The 24,626-nt window shown below is 47.1% G+C and overlaps 1 protein-coding gene across 1 annotated transcript in view; it reads left to right on the forward strand.

The window, feature by feature from the left end:
- Grid1 (glutamate ionotropic receptor delta type subunit 1) overlaps window positions 1–24,626 on the forward strand; it is a 731,950-nt gene that overhangs the window by 197,424 nt on the left and 509,900 nt on the right. Inside the window, exon 4 of the mRNA XM_032919192.1 lies at window positions 3,993–4,198. Within this exon, the coding sequence (XP_032775083.1) occupies window positions 3,993–4,198 (206 nt within the window). The remainder of the gene's footprint in view (window positions 1–3,992; window positions 4,199–24,626) is intronic.

Consider the following 24,626-nt stretch of genomic DNA (forward strand, 5'->3'; position numbering starts at 1 on the left):
CCTAGAACAGTGCCCCAGATGACCTTTATAAGGTACAGGCCTTACTCTTTTTCTACATCTTCATGAGGAGCCTGTGACCTTGGCCTTTCAGTTAGTCATTGCTGCTAATCAAGCCATCCCAAACTCAGAGGCTTAGAACATTTGTCATTTGTTATTTTTGATGAGTTTATAGTTCAGGCTAGTTGTCCTGCCCTGGCCACACTCAACTGTGGGCTCTGCTGTCATGTGGCCACAGTGATTGCTTGAGGACCAGCTTCACTTTTCTCTGTGTGTCTCAGCTCTCATCACCGGGCTCCCCTGAGGGTGTTTATATGATAGTAGCCAATTGCAGTGGCAGAATTGAAGTATACAACTGCTCATAACACTTTTATGTTAAGTTTACTTCTGTCCTATATATAGGTCAAAGCTATCTGTGTAGCCAAGGCCAGGAAACAAAGATGGAGGGATATTCAAAGAGATGAGGAAAAGGCAGGGGACTGGAAAGACTGTCCCTGAGGAAGAGGGTGAGGAAGGATTATAGGAGCCAGAGGGGTCAAGAACATCCCAGAGATGTTTTCCCTCCATGATTCCAGTTGTTTCTCCCAGTATTTTCTCCCTCTGCCCTCCCCTACCTGATCCTTCCTGTTCCTATTTCCAACCCCCACCTCTGTACAGCCCCCAACCCTGTCCACTCACCATCGTCTATTCTAGTTCTCCTTCTCAGTGATTCATGCATTCCCTTGTTGAGTCCTCCTTGTTACTTAGCCTCTCTGGGTCTGTAGACTGTAACATGATTATCTTTTACTTTATAACTAATGTCCACGTATAAGTGAGTACATACCATGGTTGTCTTCCTGGGTCTGGGTTACCTCACTCAGGATGATCCTTTTTAGTTCCATCCATTTGCCTGCAAATTTCATGATGACATTATTTTTAATAGTGGAGGAATACTCCGTTGTGTAGATCTACCACATTTTCTTTGTCTATTCTTCAGTGGAGGGGCATCTAGATTGTCTCCAATTTCTAGTTATTATAATTAAAGATGCTATGAGAATAGTTGGGCAAGTGTCCTTGTTGCATGGTGGAGTGTCTTTTGGGTATACAGCCAGTACTGGTATAGCTGGGTCTTGAGGTAGATCTATTTCCCAATTTTCTGAGAAATTGCCAAGTTGATTTCCAGAATAGCTGTACAAGTTTGCACTCCTACTAGCAATGGAAGAATGCTTCCCCTTGCTCTACACCCTCATCAGCATGAGCTATTTCTTGAGTTACAAAACTACTCTTAAGGCCGGTCCCATGCCCAGCAGTAGATAGCCAACGCAAAGTGAATTCAATGGTAGTTTTGGAGGATTTTTTTTTTTTTTTGTCATCTCATAAGACTTTGTCTGGGTATTTTGTATTTCTTTTATTTTTTGTTTTTTGTTTATATATAATTATTTTTAATTTCGCATTTTATAGGATTCCTATGTGTGCCTGTGTGTGTGTGTGTGTGTGTGTGTGTGTGTGTGTGTGTGTGTGTGTGTATGTGTTTCTTATGATTTTTTCTTTTTCTTTTTGGCTCTTTGTCTGTCTGTCTGTTTGTTTGCATTGTCCTATATAGGTTACAAGTTTATTTCGTTTTATTAATTATTCTTCCTCTTATTGATGCCTGTTTTTTCTGGTGTGTGTGTGTGTGTGTGTGTGTGTGTGTGTGTGTGTGTGTGAGAGAGAGAGAGAGAGAGAGAGAGAGAGAGAGAGGGAGTGCACAATAGAGGATTTGAATGTGGGTGGGTGGGGAGGTAGGGAGGATCTGAGAAGAGTTGAAGGAACAACCATGATCAGAGTACATTTTATGTAAAAAAAATCTATTTTCAGTAAAAAATAAAATTAAATAACATAGGGCTGATCTTATAGCAGAGAGTAGAAGTGGTACCTAGACGTCAGGAGGGGGATAGGAAAGGGAGAAGAAGCTGGTTATCAGACACTTTATCTCTTGGGGCGATAAAGTTCTTGTGTTGTCATAAGAACTTGTGTTAAATTCTGCAAAATAGTTGGATGAGACTATATTGATTGCTCCGATCATAGATAAATATGTATGAAATGATAGATAAACTAAGTTATCTGAGTTGCTTGTTGTAGAATGTGTATATGCATTAAAACATCTCACTGTCTTCTACAAATGTCCGATTATTGTGTTAATTACAACTAAAAATATCAAAGGGAGCAATTCTTGTTTTAGTTTGCTTTTTGTCGCTGTGATAAAACACTCTGATCAAAAGCACCTTGGGAAGGAAAGGGTTTGTTTGGCTTAAACTTCAATGTCACAGTCCTTCATTGAAGGAAGTTGGGGCAGGAACATAGGCAGGAACCTGGAGGCAGGAACCGAATAGAGAGAGACTACAGAAGAATGCTTCTCATTGGCTTGCTCCTCCTGGCTTGCTTAGCCTTCTTCCTTATATCATTCACAGCCAGAGGAGAGGGGAAGAATGCTTTGCCTGAGAGTTTAAGGGTCTCTTAGAGGTCCCAGCAGGAGCTCAGGGCCTTCTCTTGGCCACCCCTATGTGGTAGTCCTGGAACTGTTCCTGCTACAATGAAGCTGAGACTAGACTTACTGCTAAGTCTGTCTTCTCATCAAGATGGGAAGCTCAGGGACTCTATAGCAGGTTCCTTGATAGCTGCCTCCATGTTTATGTGACAGACATGAGAAGAAGGCAGTCTCAGAGAAGAACTACGAAGAAAAACCTGTTTAGTTAGCACTGCCTATTTTGACTGGGACTGCACAGGCACCTCCGGGCATGGGGACAGTGGCCTTGTGGGTCTGGATGGATACTCATTGTTCTGTGGAGGCTCTGTCCTTTGTCACAGGAGTGCAAGGATAATAGAGGTAATAGAGACATTCTAGACTGGGCACAAATATCTTTCCGGTGTGTTGACAATTTAGGCTAAAAATGACAAATAAAACACTATGTGGCTTAGTCAGTAAAGGGAACTCTTGGTTCATGGCAGTGGGGAGTCCAGGAGACAGTATCAGATGCAGACAGACCCTGAGGCTTGAATAGCATCAAAATAGCCATGTCACAATCCCACACCTGCTTGCTTCTGTGTGGGTTCCATTCTTGGGTAGGTAGGTGTCCCTTTGGGGAAGTTGGATGGCTTGTGCAGTGGTTGTTGCAAGTGCATTAGTCACATAATTAAGAAGCTAAATGGCACCTGGCCCCTCACAACAGTAGGTCATCATGGGTGTACCATCTTCCTGGGCTTTACGATTCACACTGAACTGCCACCCTCAGGCAATTGGTTCCATAGCTTATTTTGTAGGGACTCCATCTGAAGGTTGGGAAAGTCTTAGTGAAGGACCTTCGCCATCTCTTCATCTCTGAATCAGTAGGACCTTGAGCTTCTGATTGGGTTTGGGATGAGTCACCTCTTGGGATAAAGCAGGAGGAACGAAATTCCGGGGGCGGGGAATCAGATCCTGAAGCAAGATATAGCCTCTTACGTTGGCTAGGGGTCGCCACATGAGATGTTGGCATTCAGAGGGTTAGAGAATGACCCAGGGTTAGAATGGCCTATCCATATCTTGGGTCAGCTCTCTTCAGGGTAGTCAGGGTAGTCTTATCTGATTGTAGATGATTGAGACACCTCAGATATGAGGTATAGAGGGAGATGGGGGAAACCTGGGGCAGGGTCACCAGTCCACGAAGCCTGGAGGGCAGAACTGCCGGAACTCAGACCACGTGGGAAAGCACAAGAGCTTGTTACAAAGGGTGGATCCTATAGCCATAGTACCTTTTGGATGGCAGAAAGGATTCCTGAGGCTATGAGACAACCACCTAATATCCTGGGCCTGGATGCTGATGAGGGAGACTGGGTCTAAGTTGCTGCCTTGCAGCGCGCTCTGAATAAGTGAACTAGATGGAGACCTTTGTTTCTGCTGGTGGTTGCGTGGGTTGGGCATGTTGGGGTTAGTTGTCTCCTAGGTAGATCCCTTCCCACTTAAAAATGATTCTTCCTCCCTCTTCTCCCATGCTCAGATATCCGTGGGCTCCAAAGCTTTCTGGATCAGGCCTCACGGCTGGGTCTTGACGTCTCTTTACAAAAAGTGGACAAGAACATCAGTCACGTGTTTACCAGCCTCTTCACCACCATGAAGACGGAGGAGCTGAATCGCTACCGGGACACACTGCGCCGGGCCATCCTCCTGCTTAGCCCACAGGGGGCGCACTCGTTCATCAATGAGGTAGGTCATGGGATCTGAGGCCACTTATGCCTGATGCCCAGGGACCACTGAATGGCCCAGGTGTGCACCAGAACAACAGAGAACAGAGGGCTCTCAGCCCACAGCACCTGACCGTTTGGGAAGAGGCCCAAATGTGACGTGGATGCTGATTTGTCCTCAGCAGGTGACACAGTTCCTTCACTGACTGTGAGGAAGGAGGCTCTGGGCCTCGTGAGAAGCCTTCTTACGTTACTGTGTGAATTTTCTGAGTTGAAACCTAGCGTTTTTATTCCGTTGAATTTTCTCCTCTTGGTTAGCAGGTGCACACCTATAGGGATGAAGTGAATTTCTAGCTCTCTGGAGAAGTGGGCCGGCGTGCTGTGGGATTTGTTGGCATTCGATGAGGTGTCCGTTGCATATCAAGTGATACCCGGAGTGAGCATCATTCTTAGGTGCTTGTACCGATCTGTGTGTGCTTCCTTTAAGAACACATTTATTAGGGCTGGAGACTTTCTAATGAAGACAAAGAAGGCCCACCAATTTAACAAAGAACCCATTAATTTGAGATCAGTCTAGGAAACCATGGACTAGAATGAGCTGACCAGTTGGTGCTGGTTCCAAAGATCTCATGGCAGAGAGGCAATGAACGGGTGGTTACTAGTCACTCCCTGGGATTGAGTTTGTTTAGGAAAAGTGGGTATTGGGGGTACAGTGTATCTGGGAACAAGTTAGGGCCCGATGGATGATGGGATCATGGAACAGTGGGTTGATCCCCCACCCCCCGGGTTTCTCACACAACCCAAGCCACCTTGCCAGCCCACTCTGATTGAAGGTAAAATGAAAGAGAAAGGCAGATTTACACTGATTTCATCTGATGTACTTTGCTTGCTTATTCTGCTTTCCCCTCTAATTAATTATCATTCAAAATGCTACCTCATGCATCAGGAACCAGCACGAAGCCCACTGCTGGAGAGCTTAACACTGGGAACGCTTAATTTGGTGTAGTTGGCCAGCAGCCCTGCCGCTCTCAGCTAATCAGGCCCCAATTGTGCTGGTGGTCAGCCAGGCTGTGCTGTCCTGTGGGTTCTCAGCTTCGTCACCACAACAGTCTTCTCTGTATGCAGTGATTCAGCTTTGGATTAGCAGTGCTGACATGCCCAGCCTTTCTCAGAATGTTCCCAGTGGTGTATTTGCAGAAGGCTGCTCGCGGGGTGACTTTTCTCTCTGTTGTTTATTGCTAGACTCAGACTGTGCCTGGGGAGAGAGTCCACAGATTCTGTCACCAGCTTCCCAGCTCCTCACTTTCATACTAATTCCTCGTCCTTCTTGCTTTTCCTTCCCTCTCTGCCACTGGCCTGCTGGGAAGCTTGGGAGAGGACAGAATATGGGCTTTGCAGTTACACAGATTCGGATGTAGCCTCTGATCTTAATTCCTATCTGTGAGACATTGATCAATTTGCTTGGTTGGTCCCAGTAGCCCCAGTTTTTGCATCTGCTAAGATAGTGGTGAAGGAGGAGGCAGTAATGACCAACATTTGGTAGCAAAGTTTCTTAGCATCCCTCCCTTTGAGCTGTGTATACACATACATTTTCCTTCTACACGAATCTAGGCCTTTCTTGTTTCTAAGCCCAGAAGAATTTACACTCAACTACAACTGACCTAAATATGTTATTTCCAAGTGATTAATTATGCAAACTCCTGTGTTGCAGGGTGCACTTTGCTTGGCTGTAGCTGGTTGTCTTTTCTAATCCTTCAGACTGTGTTCACAAAATCTTTGCATCTCTGGGTGGCTGAGGTGAGACTTCCACTGGAGCGGCTCCTTCCCTTGTCTGGAGTCAGTGAGGGCAAGCTCTGAACTTTGAGTAGAAGGACATTACCTCCTCTGCCTTTTCTTTGAGCTCCTATAATGTAAGTTCTGGTGTCAGGATCCCTGTGATGCCATTAGGAGCAGAGGAAGCCATGTTCTCCTGGTGCCCACAGTGGGCCTGGCTCCTTGCGTTCACTTCCTCAGCGGCACAGTTTGCAGACGAGGAAACCAACAAACCCAGACATTAAGTGATTTGTATCAAGAAATTTTTACCAAGAGACGGAATGGAACTCCAGTCTAGGGATGGCCTGTTCCAGAGCCTCTCCTCTATGGTTGGTCACTGCAGAGGACACAGCGTGTTACACTGTCTGTCATGGTCACATGTGGCTGCGCCAGCTCTGAGGAGGAACATATGCTTGAAAGGTTTCCCCACCCTCATTTCTAAGAGTCTTACTGTGTAAACATAGAGGGCAAATGGATCTGGATGCTGGAGGAGGCCATTTCTGTCCAGCTGTCTAGGCAAGTCTTCCAAAAGATGGGGAACTCAGTCCAGTCCAGTGGCCTTGTCATTGCCCGGGGCCCTGGCTCCTTAGGCAGACTGACCCAATTTCTTATTTGTTAGTGCAGGATGGATGAGTCTCAGGAGGGTGACCCACTGTCTGCATCTTATGACATTCTAAGCACTGTGAGGTGAAGTAAATGCTTCTCACCCCTACACGGTAGTGATAAGCCACCATGGTGTCCATTGGGAGGGCACAGAAGAGCTGTAGCCCATGGTGGTTGTGTGGGCTTCCCAGCTGCAATGCCTCCTTTCCCCCTCTCAGAAAACATGGCCGAGTGGGAGTGGGTGAAGATGGGTAGCTCTGCTGGAGGCTTACATTTTATGAGATGTGAATCTGCTGTTGTGGCTGACACTTTCACTGTTGTTAGTCAGAAGCCCTGACAGTTGTGACCTGCCAGGCTGTCAGCGAACCAAGTTGGGAGTGGCTTCTCTAAATAGTAACCCTGGTGAAGCCGATCAGTGCTATCCGCACTTGGCCCCGGGGGGTTACATAGCATTGCTGGATTATCTGTGATTCCCAATCATGAGGGACAGGTTGCCTGGGGCTAGCAGATGCCCAAACTCTGGTCTTGATGATCTCCGGGACAGTGGGTTGCAGGAGACTGAGGCCTTGGTGACTGCCTGGGTCCTGTGGGTTCATGGACCCACTCCCACTGCTCTTCACCACTCAGTCCTGGTTCCTCGTTCTCACCTCTCAGATCTCTTAAGTCAGGCTCACCAGCCACGATGTTAACATACTGCCTTTAAAAGGTAATGAGAGGGCTAAGTATGTGGCTAGGTGTAGAATAGTTGGCTGGCATGTGCAAAGATGCTATCCCTAAGACAGCAGTAGAATAGAAACAAAAACAAAGTAAAGGCGACGAGAAGGCCCCACTCTGGAGCAGCCGAGCTTGGAGGAAAAGCATCCCCTGGAGCAGCTGAGCTTTGAGGAGAAGCCTCCTGATCCTGGAGTAGCTGAGCTTGGAAGGATAACGTTCTGGTATTCCCATCCCAGGCCTGTGATCACCACATAGATGCCTTGGGGCTTGCTAAACGCGTTCTTCCTCCAGCAGGACTTGCTCTGTTCAGTTCTTGGCCTTGGAGGGAGTGTGGCTCCTTTCAGTCTTCTTAACTTGAGAGAAGGTTGGGTTCCTTGTCTTTCCAGCGAGGCTTTGGCACTGGCCGTTGAATGGCTTTAGTAAGTTTACCTTTGATGTTATCTTCACTCAAACCTGTCAGCTGGTTCAAGAGGTGTGGAAGAGGGTGTGGGCCTTTTTCTCTCACTCCACAGCCTGGGCAACTCAAGTAATGAAGTCAGAAGCTGCTGAGAGGGACTGAGATCAGGGCTTTGCCCTGGGAATCCTGCTCACCAACAGCTTCTGGAGTGGTCCTTCCACTCACACCGTCCCATCTGTCATGTTTCCAGGTGTACTGAGCCCCAGTACTGTGACTTGGTTCCTGCTTCCATGGGGCTTTCTTCTTGGTCAGGAAAGATGGAGATATGAACAGCTCCTGTTATCTGCAATGGCAGAAGGATGCAGAAGTACCTGGTAGCGGGGAGCCATAGCCGCAGTGTCCAGGAGGCTTCCTGGACTCAACAATAACAAGGCCAGGTCTGTAGGAATGAGCTGGCACTAGCTGAGTGGATATGGAGGGTCAGATGGGGAATGGATATCTTAGCATCTGTGATGTGTGAGACCAGAAATAGATGAAACCAAGGTTACACTGATGATGTCTGGAGGTTTCCTGAGTCAGGATCAGGGAACCTGAGGCTTAAATGGGATCATTTTGGGGGCCATTTTCAGGTCTTAGAGGCTAGTGGTCCACAGTTATGTCTTCCTGTTCTCATCTCTCTCTGTGCCAGGCTTGATGGGGGAGAGAGCCCACTGCCAGTTTATTCCTCATTGGTTGTGTATGTTCCACTTGTCAGCAGGTCTGTCTGCCATCTGCCCATCCATCCCCTCAGTCACCTATGTACCCACACTGGTGCCTCCTATGGACCATGACACGTGCCAGGGTGCAGGAACCATGAGTCCATGTGGACCACGCGCTGCAGAGCATCCTCAGGAACCAAAAGAGAGGGTGTGACCCAGGGCTCTCACCCGCTGAGGCTCACTGGCCGTGTGGGCACTTGAGTTTTGTCCTCTCACTCATCATTGTGAGCCTCTGCTTTTGGCCGCTCACAGTTCCCCTCTTTCCCTCACTTATTCTGTATCTTCTTCTCTCTCTCCATCTCCTTGTCTCATTAGAAATGAAGGACTAGCAAAATACATGGTGTAGAACATGGCTGATTCTTGCCCCTTGTTCTTGATGGTAGAACAGCCTGTGTGTTTCCATCTCCGTGCGTCCTATAAACATTGGACATTCTCTCCTCTCTACTGGAATGTAAAACTGTAGGTCAGCGGCTGTGTTACCCTTGCCTGTCCATCCATTAGGGATATAACTGGGTGGCTTTTTTTTCATTCTTGCTTCCCGTGAAAAAGGCTTAAAGGTGGGCCTTCTTTTTGCGTGTTTTTGGTGAAATCGTCCTGGTCTATCTGTGGCATATGGTGGGAGCCAGCACAGGACAGAGAGGTGAGTGCGTGGAGGTGGATTAGGAGTAAACATCAACGTAAGCAAGTGTGGGAGTTTAGCTTACATGTATGTATGCATGATACACATTCAGAGTCACACACACACACACACACACACACACACACACACACACCTACTCAAGCATATAACCAAACAGTAACTTGTAAGACCAGACACTCAAACTAGCACAATCTCTCAGGCATCTGAACACACACACAGACACCCCTATAGAAACCCCACACTGCAGTGTGCACCTGGCTGACCTCTGGGTAGCAGAGTGGACTGGGGCAGCCTTTGTAATACTGGGAAGGGAAAGGCGGTGACAGGGTGACAATGGCAACAGGTGACATCTACCTTTGTGGTGAGGCACCAACAGACTCTTCTGTAGTAGAGTCTGGAGTATAGGAGGAAGACTGAGGGAAACAGCTGCGGGGGCAGCTTGTCATTGCTCTGGGAATGTGTGGCCCCTTTTGCTCAGGCTGGCAGAATATGGAAGGCAACAAAGGTAGAAAGGGTTCCCTCATCCACATCTCCTCAGCGTGGCTTCCCAGGCTGACAGCATGGCTGGAGGCTAATTTAATCCTTAATGCAAGTGGGTTGACTCCAAGCAATTTCTTTTCTGGTTCTGCGGCAGCAAGCGAAGCCCCCACAATCTGCATATAAAGCCTTTCTACTACAGTTGTCGCAAAGGTAAATTAAGGAATCACAGTGCTCTGTTGTCCCACGTGATATGTGCAAATATCTCTCACTCCAACTCGGCAAATCTCTAGCAGACGACTTTATCACTCAGAGCTAGCATAATTCCATGCCATTTAAGTATCATTTACCAAGATATTTTAAATCACTAATTAATTATAAAAGATTAATTTTTAAATAAGGCTCCACATTTGCATTTAATTATATCCCACTGTTTATGGATTTTAAAGGCCTGGTACTTTAACAAAAGTGCTATGAATTGGAGAGGTTCATTGTTTTCTGTTAGAACTTCTTAGAAACAAAAACCAGGAGGAAAAGTCATTTCCTAGTGTGTTCCTGATGGTTTGCAGCTCAGTGGCTGTGAGAGGAAGGTTGATCTCCAGGTTGCACCTCCTCCATATAGAGCTGGTTTATCGGCCACCCATCTACTACCTGCTGTGGTTCCCATCCTGTGGCCCAGAATGTTATGTGCAGGACACGAATCTGCTCATCTTTGTGAACGCCATGTTCAGGACCTGGAAAATGGATGATTGTAGGATCCCAGGAACACTGACACTCCTGACCCCAGGCAAACATTGTTTATAGCCTCAGGCAGTGAGCCTATTGTGGTGGTTTGAATAGGAATGATCCCTGTAGAGATGTTTGAATGCTTCGTCCATAGGGAGTGGCACTATTAGGAGGGGTGGCCTTGTTGGAGGAAGTGTGTCTGCCTGGGCGCTGTCATGTTTCCCGCCATGATGATAATGGACTGAACCTCTGAAACTGTAAGCCAGCCCCAATTAAGTATTTTCCTTTATAGGAGGTCATGGTGTCTCTTCATAGCGATAAAACCCTAACTAAGACGCATACTAAACATCTTCTTAATGTTTTTGCCAAGCAGAAGCACCTGTTGTTATTTCAAAGGAGAATGTAAGCAATCATGGAGAGATAGTGCATGAGAGTCAGTGGATGTTGGTGATTACTCCCTGCTGAGTGTTGCTTCTAGTCTGTGTTATCTTCATTCTCCATGCTCAGGGATGCTCAAGGAAGCAGGCCTGCTTCTCCTTGGGGTTAGAGAGATGGGGAGAGAAAGGAGGAAGGGCTAGGCAGGGGAGCCCGAGGCATGGGCATGATGGGACCTTGGGTTCCATCTTTCGCAGGTCATTAAATAGCTGAGAAAGTGTCAGTCTTCCCTATGTCTCATTTGCAGTTTGCCCCTTCATCCAGGAGGCTTGGAGAATAGACACAAGTGTAGGCAGCTGGCAGCAGCTGAAATAAATCTTTTATACCTTAGTACCCAGGTACTAAGGGTTTTCAGATTAGACGGCCTTCTCTCAGGTGGCATGGATAAAGGGGTTAGCTAAGAAGCCTGGTGGCCGAGGTGAGGTGGACCTGTGTGAATCGACATGAACTCACTTCAGAAACGTTATTTGAGCCATACAGCCCACACCTAGTTCATCGATCTGCACAAGGTAGCTCACAGACGGAACTTCACACTCGGAGCTGGCAGGGGCTTGCTATTGGTCACTTACTGTCTGTATTGGAGCAGTTTGTCCACCTTGAGAGGCGACGGACTTTGTATCAGTTAGCTGATGCTGTGTAACACACATCTAGAACCCATTGTGCTTAAGCAACAGTGCTTGGGTTCTGGTCATTAGATCTGGGTAAAGCTGACTGATCTGGGCACATTAATACCTCTGTCTCTCTGGCAAGGATGATGCTGGCCGGCTGTGATCTGAAATGATGGCGTGACCAGCCACGAGTCTTTTATCAATAGGCGTGTAAACTAATGCATGCTTACATGAGAGCAGCAGAGACCCAGAACAGCCAATAGAAATACTCAGGGCTGCTGGAAATCTAGTTTCAGACCTTGTTCTGTTGCTTCTGTTCCATTCTCTTAGCCATGGGATCAGCTGAATGGGCAGATGTAAGAAACTCTGCCCCTTGAGTTACATGTGTGAAGTCATGTGGAAAAGGAAAGGCAGTGTGTGGGTTGGGGATTTCCATCATCACCCCAACATGCAGATGGATGAAAACCTTCTCACCTGTGGGAAGGAAGAGGTTTCCGGGCGAGCTTGGGCCATTGCTCTGTTTTCTTATTTTGTTCTCGCATTGTTCAGCTTCGGGGTGAGGGTGGTGAAAGGGGGTATAGAGTGAAGAATAATGGCCCCAACCTTTATGTTTCAAGTTGGCATTTTGTAGACCCAGCAGCTGACTGCATTGTTTCAACAATGCTCGAGGAGCGGGGTGTGGCAGAGCAGGAAGTGTGATGGAGTGGGCTATATTTCAGAGCAGCTTGTCTCCAGGCCTAGCCCTTAGCACTGTGTGTTTATGGGAAGAGACTTGTTGCCCATGGCAGATGAAGGGGAGGCCATCTTTCCCCTAAATCTTTGCAGAGAGCCTTCTATGAATATAACTATGAAGGAGAAAGTGATATAGGGAAGGCACGATGGACACCTTGGGGGAGCCCAGAAAGTATCATTTGTGAGTCTGTCAGTAAAGTGGGGTCAGATCAACTGACCCAAGAGAGCTTCATCTAAGGAGGAGGTCCCCTCCCACCTGCTCCCCTTAGGCAGCTGGAAGAACTATTTTCTTGGGAAACGATGCACTCTAGAGAACATTTACACCTTCCATCTGTTTAGGAGTAGGGCAAAGATGTGGTTCTAGGCAGACCTGCCTCATCATCTCCCTCTGTGACTCCCCTAGCCTCGGTTTCCCATTTGCATGGTGAGATTTTCTTCCTTCAAGTCATTAGTTTAGCCTAAGAGTTGTCAGTTTGTCATGCAGGGCAAGCGTACCCCCTTTATCTCTTCAGTCTACCATGGTTCTAGATAACCAAGGGGTAGCTGTGACTATTGTGTGAGTGGAGAATGAGGGTCTCAGAGCCTGTAAAGCTATGGTGCATCAAAGGTGTGGGAAAACATGCTGACATAACTCCAAGCAAATGCAGTGTGACCAGTTTGGAATATGCTTGTGCTTGCCTTCCTGGCTGTGATTGTGTCCTACCACTGAGGTGGTGGACCTGGGGAGAAGTACTTGGGTTTGGACTTTTTTTTGGGTGGGCTGTTATAAGAGGTACCTCTACCATTAATTCCCCAGCTGTGCATGGGATGGCTCAGCATCTCCGTCTGTAGTTCACCACACTCCATGCCATCAGCATTGTTCTCTTGTGCCATGATATTAGGGAAAGGGCAGCCAAAAGGCTTCATGGTCCATGACTGGAACCCCGGAGCTTGGGACAAAGGAGTTGCTGGGTATACAAGACAAGTGCAAATAGGAGAGAAACGGAACATGGCAGCGGAACATGGAAGGAACTGTTTACCGGGAGGAACACCTGCATGTCTACTATCCAAGGGGCTCGGACACACTTGGGGCCTGTAGGTAGAAAGTTTTCTTCCACACATGGGGTGCAGGAAGTGAATACTTTAAGTTAAATAAGGACAGAGCACAGGAGACTAGAAGGCATCCTTCCTCTCATCCACACCACCTATTCTTTTATTCACCAAGGCAATCTGAGGATTTTGGATGTTTGAATGGCCCTGTGATGCCTTCTCAGGAGCTCAGGCTGAAGTGCAGAGGAAGTGCCCTGTCCTTGTTATTGCATCTTGAGATGGCTATTGGTTGAAATGGTAGAACCAGCTAGGGGCTGCTGAGGTCAAGGTGAAAGTGTTAATAGCTCAGAGAAGGGGAACCTGGGAATATTCTGCCTCTTCGCTCACTCTCTGTCAGGAAGCATGACTCCTGGAACAGGATGAAGGAAACCAGATGTGCTTGCTCACTGGGTATTGAGGGAAGGGGCCAGCCAGAAGGGACAGATCACTTCTGGTCCTTGGCCATCCAGTTGAGGCTGAGAACTGGACTGTCAAGACTTCAAAATGTTCTTAGAAAAAGAACATGGGGAATTCTGGAGAACTTAAAGGAGAGGGAATCTCAGTGTTCTGATGCTCCAGATGATGCCTAGGTTAGTGCAGATTATGTCCCAAAACAGGTAAGGTCATCTTAGGCCATTTCCCATCGGAACTGTCATTGGCCCATCCCACTAGATGTAATTGTTTGGTGGCATCGCAGTATTACAGGCTCATGGAAAGAGACGTTTGCAGGTGTTTTCTGTCCCTAGAGCTACTTTTCATGTGTGAAGGAATCAGGAGCCTGGCAATAGCCAGGCTACTACCAAGACGCAGTGGACTTCATCTTTAGATCTTTCAGGGAGCAGACATGGTCTCTGCTCCTAAAGAGCTGCCAACCTGAACTAGAGAAACACACACTAAAAAAGATGGATGAGCCTGGCAATTGGTAGCCAGCTGTGAGCACCCTGTTGGAAATTACTTCACCGTATTGGGTGGGGCTGCGTATCACTGTTCTCTGTACAGTTTTGTGGCTAGGGACCCCTCCAATGGCAGCAGCTATGTGAACTTCCTGTGGGTAGTTCTCCAAACGGAAGGCTTTGAGAAAAGCTAAAGAATTTTGAGAATGAATAAAAATCACACTTTGGAATGATAGCTAGGCACAATGCAAACCACAGATCTGTATGCCTAGGGCCTCCAGGCAGGAATACCAAGGCATGGAGGGAGCAGATGGGTGCTGAGTTTACTGTGTCGGTAGAGAGGGGAAAGGCAGTAAGCAAAAGTAATTGAGGTGATGGTACCTTCCTTGAAGAGACGCTGGGGATCCCAGATCTACGCTCTGGAGATCTGAATGAGAGAGGTTGGAGCCAGGAGCACCAGCATAACGGGCGTGGGAAAGACCATCCTTTCCGTCTCAGAATGGAACAGTGTCATGTAGGAAGCAGACGGCACTTCTTCCGGTTGTCTCTGGTTATATGGTAAACCATCCTAAAACTTAGTGGTGTGGAAAGGCTATAATCATTTTATTCTCTTTCATCCTTTCCTTGGGTCAAAACGCATTAAGGGATCAGATGGACAGTTTGTCCTAGAGTTATGTGGCTACAGTCAGAACCAGCAAGTGTGAGAAGCTGGAGAAGCTGGAGAAGCCGGAGAAGCTGGAGAAGCTGGAGGACAGCTGGACAACCATCTTCACTTGACCTTTATAATGTTCTAGTTTTGATGTTTTTGCCACATGGTGCCCTGAGGGTAGTAGCTTTTTCATGTAGCTGATCAGAGTTCAAATATAGGTGATGTCAAGCTAAAGGGAAGCTTGACCTGCCCATCACAGGCTTCTGGAGGGGTGAGTAAGAGGATGATGGGTCAGAGTAGGGACATTATGTTATGCATTTGGACTTTGTGGTGTGAGTGTTCATGACGTTGCCATTAGACAGTGATCTGAAAGTCACCATTAGAAAAGCAGAGTTTTTGTTAAGGCAAAGAATGAATTCACTATGTATGTATGTATGTATGTATGTATGTATGTATGTATGTATGTATGTATCTCTAACTCTATCTATCTATCTATCTATCTATCTATCTATCTATCTATCTATCATCTACATATCTATCTACCTATCTATCCATCCATCTAACTATTTTCCTGCCTACTGTTCCTCCATCCCTCCCTCCCCCTTCCTCCCTCACTGTATTCTTTCTTTCTCTCTCTTTCTCCCTTCCTCCCTTCCTTCCTTCCTTCCTTCCTTCCTTCCCTCCCTTCGTCCCTCCCTCCCTCTGTCCTTCCTTCCTTTCTTTCTTTGAAACAGGGTCTTACTATATAGCCAAGGATAGCCCCAAATTCTTCCTCTCCCCTCCTCTATCTCTTGCGTTCTGGATTGCAGGTATGTATGATTGCAGACGTGATGATACTTCACATGAAATTGCAATCTTTCCAACAATGCCCAAAGCAAGAACTGTGAGAAACTTGGAGGGGAAGAATTTGGTAGAGGGATAGAGGCTCAGAGTGAGCGTTGTTGGCCGAAAGGGAGTTAACCATCCTTCCTTTGACTTGACTGTACTGTCTTCCCTTGTCAAAGCTTCTGAGGGTCCCTCATTCCTCTGGGGTTGCCTTTACATGATGTAATGGAAGGAAACTGAAGTCAAGGAAGGATGGATTCCTCAGCTAGCTTCAAAATGCTTGGACAGCTGTCTTGGGAGTTTCTGATAGCAGGCATAGTATTTTCACTGTGGCACTAGAAAGACAGAGGTGCTGAGCCTAGCCTGAAGGACAGTGGTAAGCTGCAGACCAGATGTTCTGCTTGGCATCACTTACTCTGCGACAAAGGTACTTTTCATTAAAAAAGCCAAGCTGGGAAATCATGAAGTTAGAGAGAGTAGTTATGCAAAAGGTAATATTTAATTTTTATGTCCAAACTAGTGATATCCAGACATTAATTATTCCATTATAATTAAATCTAGTAATACATTACATTGTCCTCTAATAGGATGTAGTTATATAGGACTTCAGTGAGGTTAATGGAGTCCTGAAGAATAGGATTAGAAATTCAAAACCCAGGAACAAAAGCCCTTCATTATAGGCACTGAGTTTTCACTTCACCCCTCCCTCCCGCCCCCAGTCATTTATTCATGGACAAGTAAACATTTGTTGAAGAGTGGCGACTGAGAACATTTGCCACCCTTCTTAGAAAGTAAGCAAGTAAGGCAGTGCAGGGAGCTACAAGTGTAGGAACCATGAGGGTGTCCTCCAAGGCTCACACACCCATCCTGGGGTGGAAGAAGATCCCGGTAGGAAGCAGTGTCCAAACTGAGTTTTAAAGGGTGGGAGTAGCCAGCAAGGAAGAGCGGAAATGAGAGGACATTTACCAGGGATGCTGCAGCAGGGCTTTCTGTGTGGAAGGCGAGTGAGCATGTGAATAATATGTTTTCTAATATAGCAAGTGAGACATGTGGAGGAGGAGGGGAAGGAGGGAGAGAAGGAAGAGGGAGAAGAGAAGAAGGGAGAGAAGGCTGAACCAGGAAAAGACATTTTATGCCTGTGGGAGCCTGGAATCAATCCTTAAGGTAGTGAGGGCCCTCACAGCGTGACTAGAGCTCTTCTCATGCTTCTGAAAGCTATGTGTGGCCTCAGGGAGTGAGCTCGGCTGGATGGGCTAGCGGGGCAAGGATTAAGGGTAGTACCAACCCTTGGATGAGCACTGCCATGGCATTGAGCTAAGGCAAGTTACCCAGGGAAGGAACTGTTTCAGGAAACCATTTAGAAATATAGTCTGTAGAATTTAAGGTGAGACTGCATTCCATTTTCAAACGAAGTTCTAATTTCAGTGATCCCATCTTATTTTCCTCATTGTTAGCATTTTGTATTAATATAGTTGTCATAACGAGCGAACATCATTAATTAATGTCCACAGTTCATTTATATTGCCCTTTTAAGCCTAAAATTATCCCCCAAATTTTAGATGCTTTAACTCTAGCATAGAATTTTCTATGTTAGAATTTATATACTAATTTTCACATGATTGGATTTGGGTTATAGGCTTGGGAAGAAAGGCTAATGGGTAGGCTAGTATCATTCTTATTGTATCCCATGGAGATCTGTACATACTGTAAATATGGCTTGCCACTTCTGATGTTCGCCCTCATCTGACCAGAGCACTTTAAGGTCACTGTATTGTCTTCTTATCCATATTGTACCCTTGAAGAATAACCCTGTCTGTGCTCAACCTACATGAGTCAAGTGGTGTCTACATAAGTTATTTGGAATTTTTTTAATTAAAATTTTTTTATTAATTATTTATTTACATTTTAAATGTTGTTTCCCTTCCTGCCCCCCATGAGCTCTGTACCCCCTCTTCGCCTCTAAGAGGGTGCACCCCACCTTACTTCTCTTGCATCCCTCTTCTCTGGGGCATCAAGCCTCCACAGGACCAAGCACATCCCCTTCCAACTGAAGCCAGACATCTAGTATTATGGATTCAGAGTTATTTTTGTAAGGTTGATGGCAGCAGTGTTGGAAATTTGTTGGTAAGGTAATGACATTTGTAATAGCAGTGGTTGTCAGGGTGGCTGTGGCAATCGAGATAGTGACGATTGTGGTTGTGGTGATAATGGCGATAGTCACAACAACTGTAGTGGCGGTTGTGATGTAATGGATGTTCTAGTAATGGTGATAGCGGTCATGGTGGTGGTGGCAATTGTGAGGATGGTGATGTCAGTTTTGGTGGCAGTGGTACTTATTATGGGCTCAGTGTTATGGCAATTAGCATAATGGTGTTAGTGGTCACAGCGGTAAGGTCATGATGGTGATGATGGCAGTTGTCACAGTGATGGTGATAGTAGCATTGGACAGGATGGCCACAAAGCATTATTTTTTTCAACCTAAAAAGGTTTATTTATTTACCGCGAATGTGTGTTTTTCTGTACGAGTTTAAGAGCACCATATGCATGCAGCAGACTGTGAAGGCTGGAAGAAGGCATCAGGGCTCTTGGAGCTGGAGGTACAGATGCTTGTAAGCTGCATGTGAGTGCTAGGAACTGAGCCCAGCTCCTTCTCAAGAGCAGTAAGTACTCCTAATGGCTGAGTTGTCTCTTCTGGTTCTAGAAAGAAATTCCTGAATTTCCTGGAGAATTCTTCTATGAGCTATACCTGCTCTTTGGTACCTAGCTCCAAGGGATGGTCAGTTGCTGGTGAATTAAAGACTTGGGCAGCACCTTGAGCTTTCATGCATTAGACTCAGTCACTCATGGCGAGCCCTTGCTCTTGCCTGTCAGATCTATCTTGAGGCTTCAGGTCTACTTCTTCCCTCATAGATAGGAAGAGGACCCTGGACTTAATTCAAGTTATGTCACACACACACAATTGTTTTGCGTATGTAGCAGACCTGGAGCTCACTCTTAGTCCTTGAGGAGTACATCACATGTAGGTCATCACCTTCCTCTTATAAGTGGTCTCTAGCTCCTTGGCAGCTCTCTAAATCTGGCCAATTTTCTAGCCTATCCTTCTGGCTACTTGAGCCAGGCAGCTCCTCATGGTCGGACTCCCTCTGAGTATCTTTGGGCGGGGGGACAAGGGCAGAGAGCACCAGCACTGCCCCTGGGTGTGTATGGCACATTGTGAAGGCAGCAGCAGATTGAAGAGCTGAGCAACCCAATCCTTATGCTGATTTGACTCGTGACTCTTTGCTTTCATACGAGAGCTATATGCGTTCAGTGGCAACTGTACTTCGCATACTTGGGTTAGCATGCCATGATAGGATATACTTGGGGTGCTGTTGACATCATCAAGTCTTAGGTCCATGATGGCCATGTGCTGTGAAAGAGAGAAACCAGAACTCTGCCTGCGGTGCTGCTGAGCCTGGATGGGCAGTAGGTTGGGTGTTCTAAGAGCATTTCTCACTCAGGATGTTTCTAACCTGTGCTGGGTACTCTCAGGACATTCCATGGTGTGAAGCCTTCACTGGGGTAGTATTAGCCGTTATCATTCCCAGCACAGGCAGAAAGAGTATTAGGACTTTGGAACACAATGGTGCATTGAAAGTTTTCTTTTATTCATTTATCTATTGTTTTATTCATTTGTAATTCAAGTATAAATAGCGATGCCTCATGTCCCTGTGCCTGTGTAGAGTCACATTAGGAAAAAGAAAAAAAGGGTGATGGCATGTTATTCTTTACCGTTATTCTCTGAAGAATGTTGAGAGGATCCTTTTCATAGCGAAGTGACACTTTCTGGAGTACTTTTGTCTTGTCTCTCTCCCCTTTGACATTCACAAGCTGCTTTCTCCCCGAACTCCCCGGATATGCCATGTTTCACAGCCAACATGTTTTGGCTTCTACTCCTCCTTCCTCTTTCTGTGTCTGCTTTTCACCCTCTTTAAAAGCCCAGGAAGACATGTAGATACCCGTAGGGGGATGCAGCATTCAGACCCGCTGCTTTCCTGCTTACAGGCATTCAGTACCTCCTTACATTTGGTGCCCTGCACGAAAGCATCTGTTCTAGGTGAACTGAATGTGGCTTTACTGAGGCTTAGTAGTCCTGGGTCTGCACAAGTTTGGAGGAGGGAATTTGAGGAAGTGCTCCCACTACCAGCTTCTCTCTGAATGGGTCACAGAACAGGTGATATGGTAGAAAAAAGAGCAGGGCTCTCTCATTGGGTTTTTACCTGAGAAAGTTAAGGGTCTCTATTTTCTGAAACAATGGAAGAAGAAAAGGCAGGAAGTATTCAGGATGTTTCTAAATAGACAGGTTTATAGTCAGAGGATGACTGACCATCACAGCTGTAGGTGACAATAATTCAGAATGTCACATCAGTTAGACCCACTGTAGGACTTGGACCAGCAACTTTATGTTCCTGAGCATTGGCCATTAGGTTCTTAGTCTGTGGGGCAGAGGTCTTATTCTCCCCTTACAATTCTCCCCTTACAGGGGTGTGGGAAGGATTTACTGAGATCAGCAACTCGAATGCAGGTTATGGTGCTGTCATGCCTCCCACTCCCTTCCCTGTTTGAATCCTGGATGAAGGTACAGGCAGAAACTTAACACCACCTCTACATGGGGCCTCATAGAGGTTGTCCTCCTTGGAGCCTCCAGGCTACACCTTAGAGGACAGAGGTCCACATGTCCATCTCATACCTCCTGGGCATGTGTATTCCACCCAATACCCTAGCACACCCCATGCAAGGTACCTCTAGCCAGAATATGAGTCTTTTCTCTTCTTCAGGGGGTAGTGGTGTAGCTGTAGGACTGAGAGAGAAGAAGCCAGTTAGAGTGTTCTGGACTCAGGAACTTGGGAGGATGTTCATCTCTCTTCTAGTAGTGGCCTCTGCTGGATGGCAGACTTATGGAGATGGTGAGCTCAGCACCATCTGAGTAAGGAACTGTTCCTCTGCTGGATGGTTCAATGTGGAGAATCTTCCTACTTAGATTGGGCAAATGTGTCCTGTATCTTTGAACCATGAATGATGGGCCAGCATTCTGGGCCCTCACAAAAATTTTCCTTTCTCCTTCCCGCCATCCTCTCACTGATCAGAAGGTGAAATGCATGCACTTTGTGGGTTTCTTGGTGCTGAACTTTACTATTTCCCCCACTAGTCCTGAGTAGGTGCTGGGGTCTGGTAGGCAACAAAAGAAGTGAGGTCTTTAGACCTACAGACCCATTTTAAATGAGAGAGAGGCATTTGCAAAAAACGCTACCAAATGGTGAGCAGTCCCATGAGGAACCCAGAACAGAAGCGTGGACTGGCCTGCCAGAGGCCACTGTTCAGTGAGCGGTAGCCTCACTGGCTTATTTTCTAATTCATGCTCGATAGAGCATTTTGTAGCATTGCTTTTTAAAAGGAGACCTTTGTCATTGTCAGGGCCCCGAGGTGGGAATACAGTCTGGCATTTTGTGGGAACAGAATGTTGGCATGGTCTGGGCTGAATGAGAGGGAGGATGGGTAAGTCAGAGAGGGAATACCACCAAGGCTCTGCAGCCTAGGCGAGGGCTGGGGGCTTTGTGGAAGGTGTGATGGGAAGTCACCAGAGCTTTAAAGTGTGATGACCGTTTCTCTGTTTAGTGAGCTCTCTGGTGCTTTGTGCAGAAGAACTGTTAAGTGTGCACGTGTCAGAACAGGACAGCTACTGTACACTACACACGGAGGAGATTTGCAAGATGTGATTTGACAAGTATTGTGCAGACCAGAAGCTAGCGGTCTAGTGTTGGGCAAGGGTTGTGGCCAAACTGGTGAGGGCGGAGAGTGCTTCATGGTACCACGTCACCAAGAACGCCCTCTTCAGGCATCTCAGTGCTGGGGGGAGTATTAGGAAAAAACACATCCCTGGAAACTGGTCCTCCATCGTCACTGGCATCACTTTGTGCTGTGTTAAAAAACCCGTCCTCCCCAGGAGCAAGGAAGAGCTGAGGTTAGACGCGGGAGGCCTGCAGCCAGTGCTCCCATCATGCTCCGCTCCCCGCGCCTCCTCACCTGTGCTTGTCACCGATCAGGCTCCACTCCCGCCTTCCCCCCTCACTCGCTGTTTGTCATTTTTGGAGAAGGATCCTCTCTGTTAGCACATTTGGAAACCTATTTCATTGCCGAGGAGAAGGGAACAATACAGGTTTTCATCTCAGACTAATTATGCCTCCAATACACTGATGCTAAATAAAACCAAGGCGAAGGTAATTGGAAAATCTTGACGTGACATTCACAGCTTCGAGAAAAACAGATGTTCACTTGAGGAGCTGGGAAGAGAATACATATCCTCCTCACTGGCCAATGAGATCGGTTCCAGGAGGATACAAGAGAAAGCATGGCCAGCCCCCAGCCTGCAGACTCAGCACGAGGACTCTCTGCCTAGGAGTCCATCTGCTCCTGGCTAACCTGGCCTGGCCCAGACCCTGAGATCCTTCCCTCAGCCTTGGCAGGTAGCTAATTGAATGCCCTGTCCATAACTGGGCTGACGTGAATGGTTCTTGTGATGAGTCATCCAAGACACTTAGTAGCAGCAAAGGCCATGTGATAGAGGGTCTGACTGCTGCCTCATTTCTGCCGTTCCTCAGTTGTAGCGACACCCATGTCCGTGTGTGTGTGTGTGTGTGTGTGTGTGTGTGTGTGTGTGTGTGTCCGTCCGTTTATATGTACAGTGTCTGAGGACAGCCTGTGGGAGTTGGCTTTCCTTTTCCATCATGTGAGTTCTGAGAACAGAACTCAATTTGTCAGTCTCGGCAGAAAATGCCTTCATCCACTGTGCTGCCGTTTTAGCCTCAGTTCAAACTTTTGACCGTTTTAAATAGCATGACTGGGTGGCTAGGAGAACACTGGCATCTGTTAGCCTGGGAAGCCATCAGCACGAGGTCTCCTCCCTTTTCCTGTGAGCAGCTTCAAGGAGTACAGATTGTGTCAACCCCTTCACTAAGAGCAGATAAACACTGTGCCTTTGACGAGTTCTTTTATTCCTTCAAGTCTCCCAGTTCCTGTCAAATGAGTAAGAACGCCTGCCTGTGTTATTGGACATGTTTGTAGAGAGGCTGAGGAAGGACAGAGTCCCGAGGAGCTCAGAGACTGGGACTAATCTGCACGAGCTGCAGGGCTTTCCAAAGCATCCTTAAGGGCACAGGGGGCTGTGGTCCACTGAACGCTCATGTCATCTTTTACCAGACCTGGGGTGTGGTCTCCTGACGGGCGGAATAAGTTCATCCCGTTGGCATTGTGACTGGCCACAGGACTTGCCAATGGTGTGGACTCAGAGACGATAATATGCCAGTTCTGAGCATGGGTCATAGGAGAAGCCTGGGTGTTTCTGCCTCTCCCCTGGAGTTTCTATGACTTTTCATCTTTAGGAAGAGAAAGAACAAACCTTTGAAGACCTATTGATCCAAGGAGAATGAGAAATGTGAGGGCGAAGAAGAGCCACTGGGCTGACCCACATACCTACAGAGAGAGACTGACTGGTTCAACCAATCCACACATTTTTGGGAAGACACGAAGCTCGTTTCAGCTGCTGTGTCTTGGGAGGCTTGTTATGCAGCATTATTTTGGCAACAACTAACCGATACACTGGGCCTCATTTCTGTGCTCCGTACTCCTTACAAAGTATGTTTGGCACACGAGAGGCTCTTGTGACATTTTATTGAATGAGAAAGTACTCGTTTGAGTGTGCAGTCTGACTATTGCTTTCACTCTGCCTTGAGCCTGAGGGTGTCCTGGCTGCAGGTAGAGGTCCCCACACCATTGCTTTACCTCATCTTTGGAGTTTCATTGGGATCAGAGTTACGAGCTAACTCCCCTTTGCAGCATCATAGCTGAGGAAAGATTGAATGCACAGTAGGTGGTGAATCTAGGCATGGAACTCAAGCCTGGTTGTGGAGTGACTATCCCAGTGGCAGACAAGAGCACAGTAGAGAGCTCCAGGCTCCTCTGTAGTTGAACCAGAAGGTCACCTGGGTGCTCTTTTCTGTTTCCTCCTTTCTGGAAGATGGTTGCTGCCTTGGGGTGTTTGACAGATGTTTTTCCCAACCACCTTCCCAGAACAGCCTATCTCTCTCTCTGAAAGGCTCTCACAGAGTAGAGAGTGAGACTGAGCTGAGGAGGGGATGAATGGGGTGAGTGGAGCATGGATTGAGTGCTAGGCTCTTTGTCTGTGAGAAACAGATAAAGTCTTCTTTCCCCTGAAGTCCCAAGATGCTGGGTAATTTGATAGAGTTTCTTTGCAAAATCCCGTTTGGAGCCCAGCAATCTGACTCCAGAGGTCTATCTTGGGAACTCCCAGTGGTGTCGCCTCAGGACTGCACATTAGCATAACCTGCTCAACTTTCAGGGAACATCAGGTCAGGCACCCAACTCCAAATCAGCCCGGGCATCTCTGGGAGCAAGGTCAGTCAGTCCCGCACTTGCAAATCTCCCTAGGGGGGCTGCTGATGTGGCCGGAGGCAAAACTTTGCCTTGCTTATGGGGAACCCTGAGTTTAATCCCAAGAGCCAAGAAAACAATGCAAATCAATCCACAAACACCAAAAGCTCCTAGTGAAAATCTCCCCAGGTAATCTGATGGGCATGAGAGCGAGGCCCTCATGGACTGACTGGGACATCATGCCCAGGGGCAGGTGTCCTCCTCCATGTTGCCCAAGTGTCATGGGAATACAAAGCAGGATGTGGGGTTGTCCTGGGGAGCTTTGTGTGGGAGGGGGCCGGCATGGGCAGGGGCTGGCTTAGACTTGCTTGAGCATGTGATCTTAAGGGCTTGAAAGTACTCGATGAGGCCTCTTGTGTTGGAGGCCCAGTTCCATTGCTCAGAGCTCCATAGCCCCCATTTGGGGCAGAGTGTGGCTGAGTATGGTGTCTGCTAACCCTACAGAGTTTCATTTTCTTCACACACTGCCTGTGTGCCTTTTCTTTCGTTGTTCACCATTCCTACCGGCTACCATGCAGAGGCCCTCCTCGTTGGAGTTGAGAGAACAATTGCCTTGCCTTATAGAGGAGGGAAACCACCTTCAAGCAAGATAAACAGGAAGGTAAATAGATGCTGTGGAAATATGC

The sequence above is a fragment of the Rattus rattus genome, chromosome 13 (genome assembly GCF_011064425.1).
Source record: "Rattus rattus isolate New Zealand chromosome 13, Rrattus_CSIRO_v1, whole genome shotgun sequence".
NCBI classification, from domain to species: domain Eukaryota; kingdom Metazoa; phylum Chordata; class Mammalia; order Rodentia; family Muridae; genus Rattus; species Rattus rattus.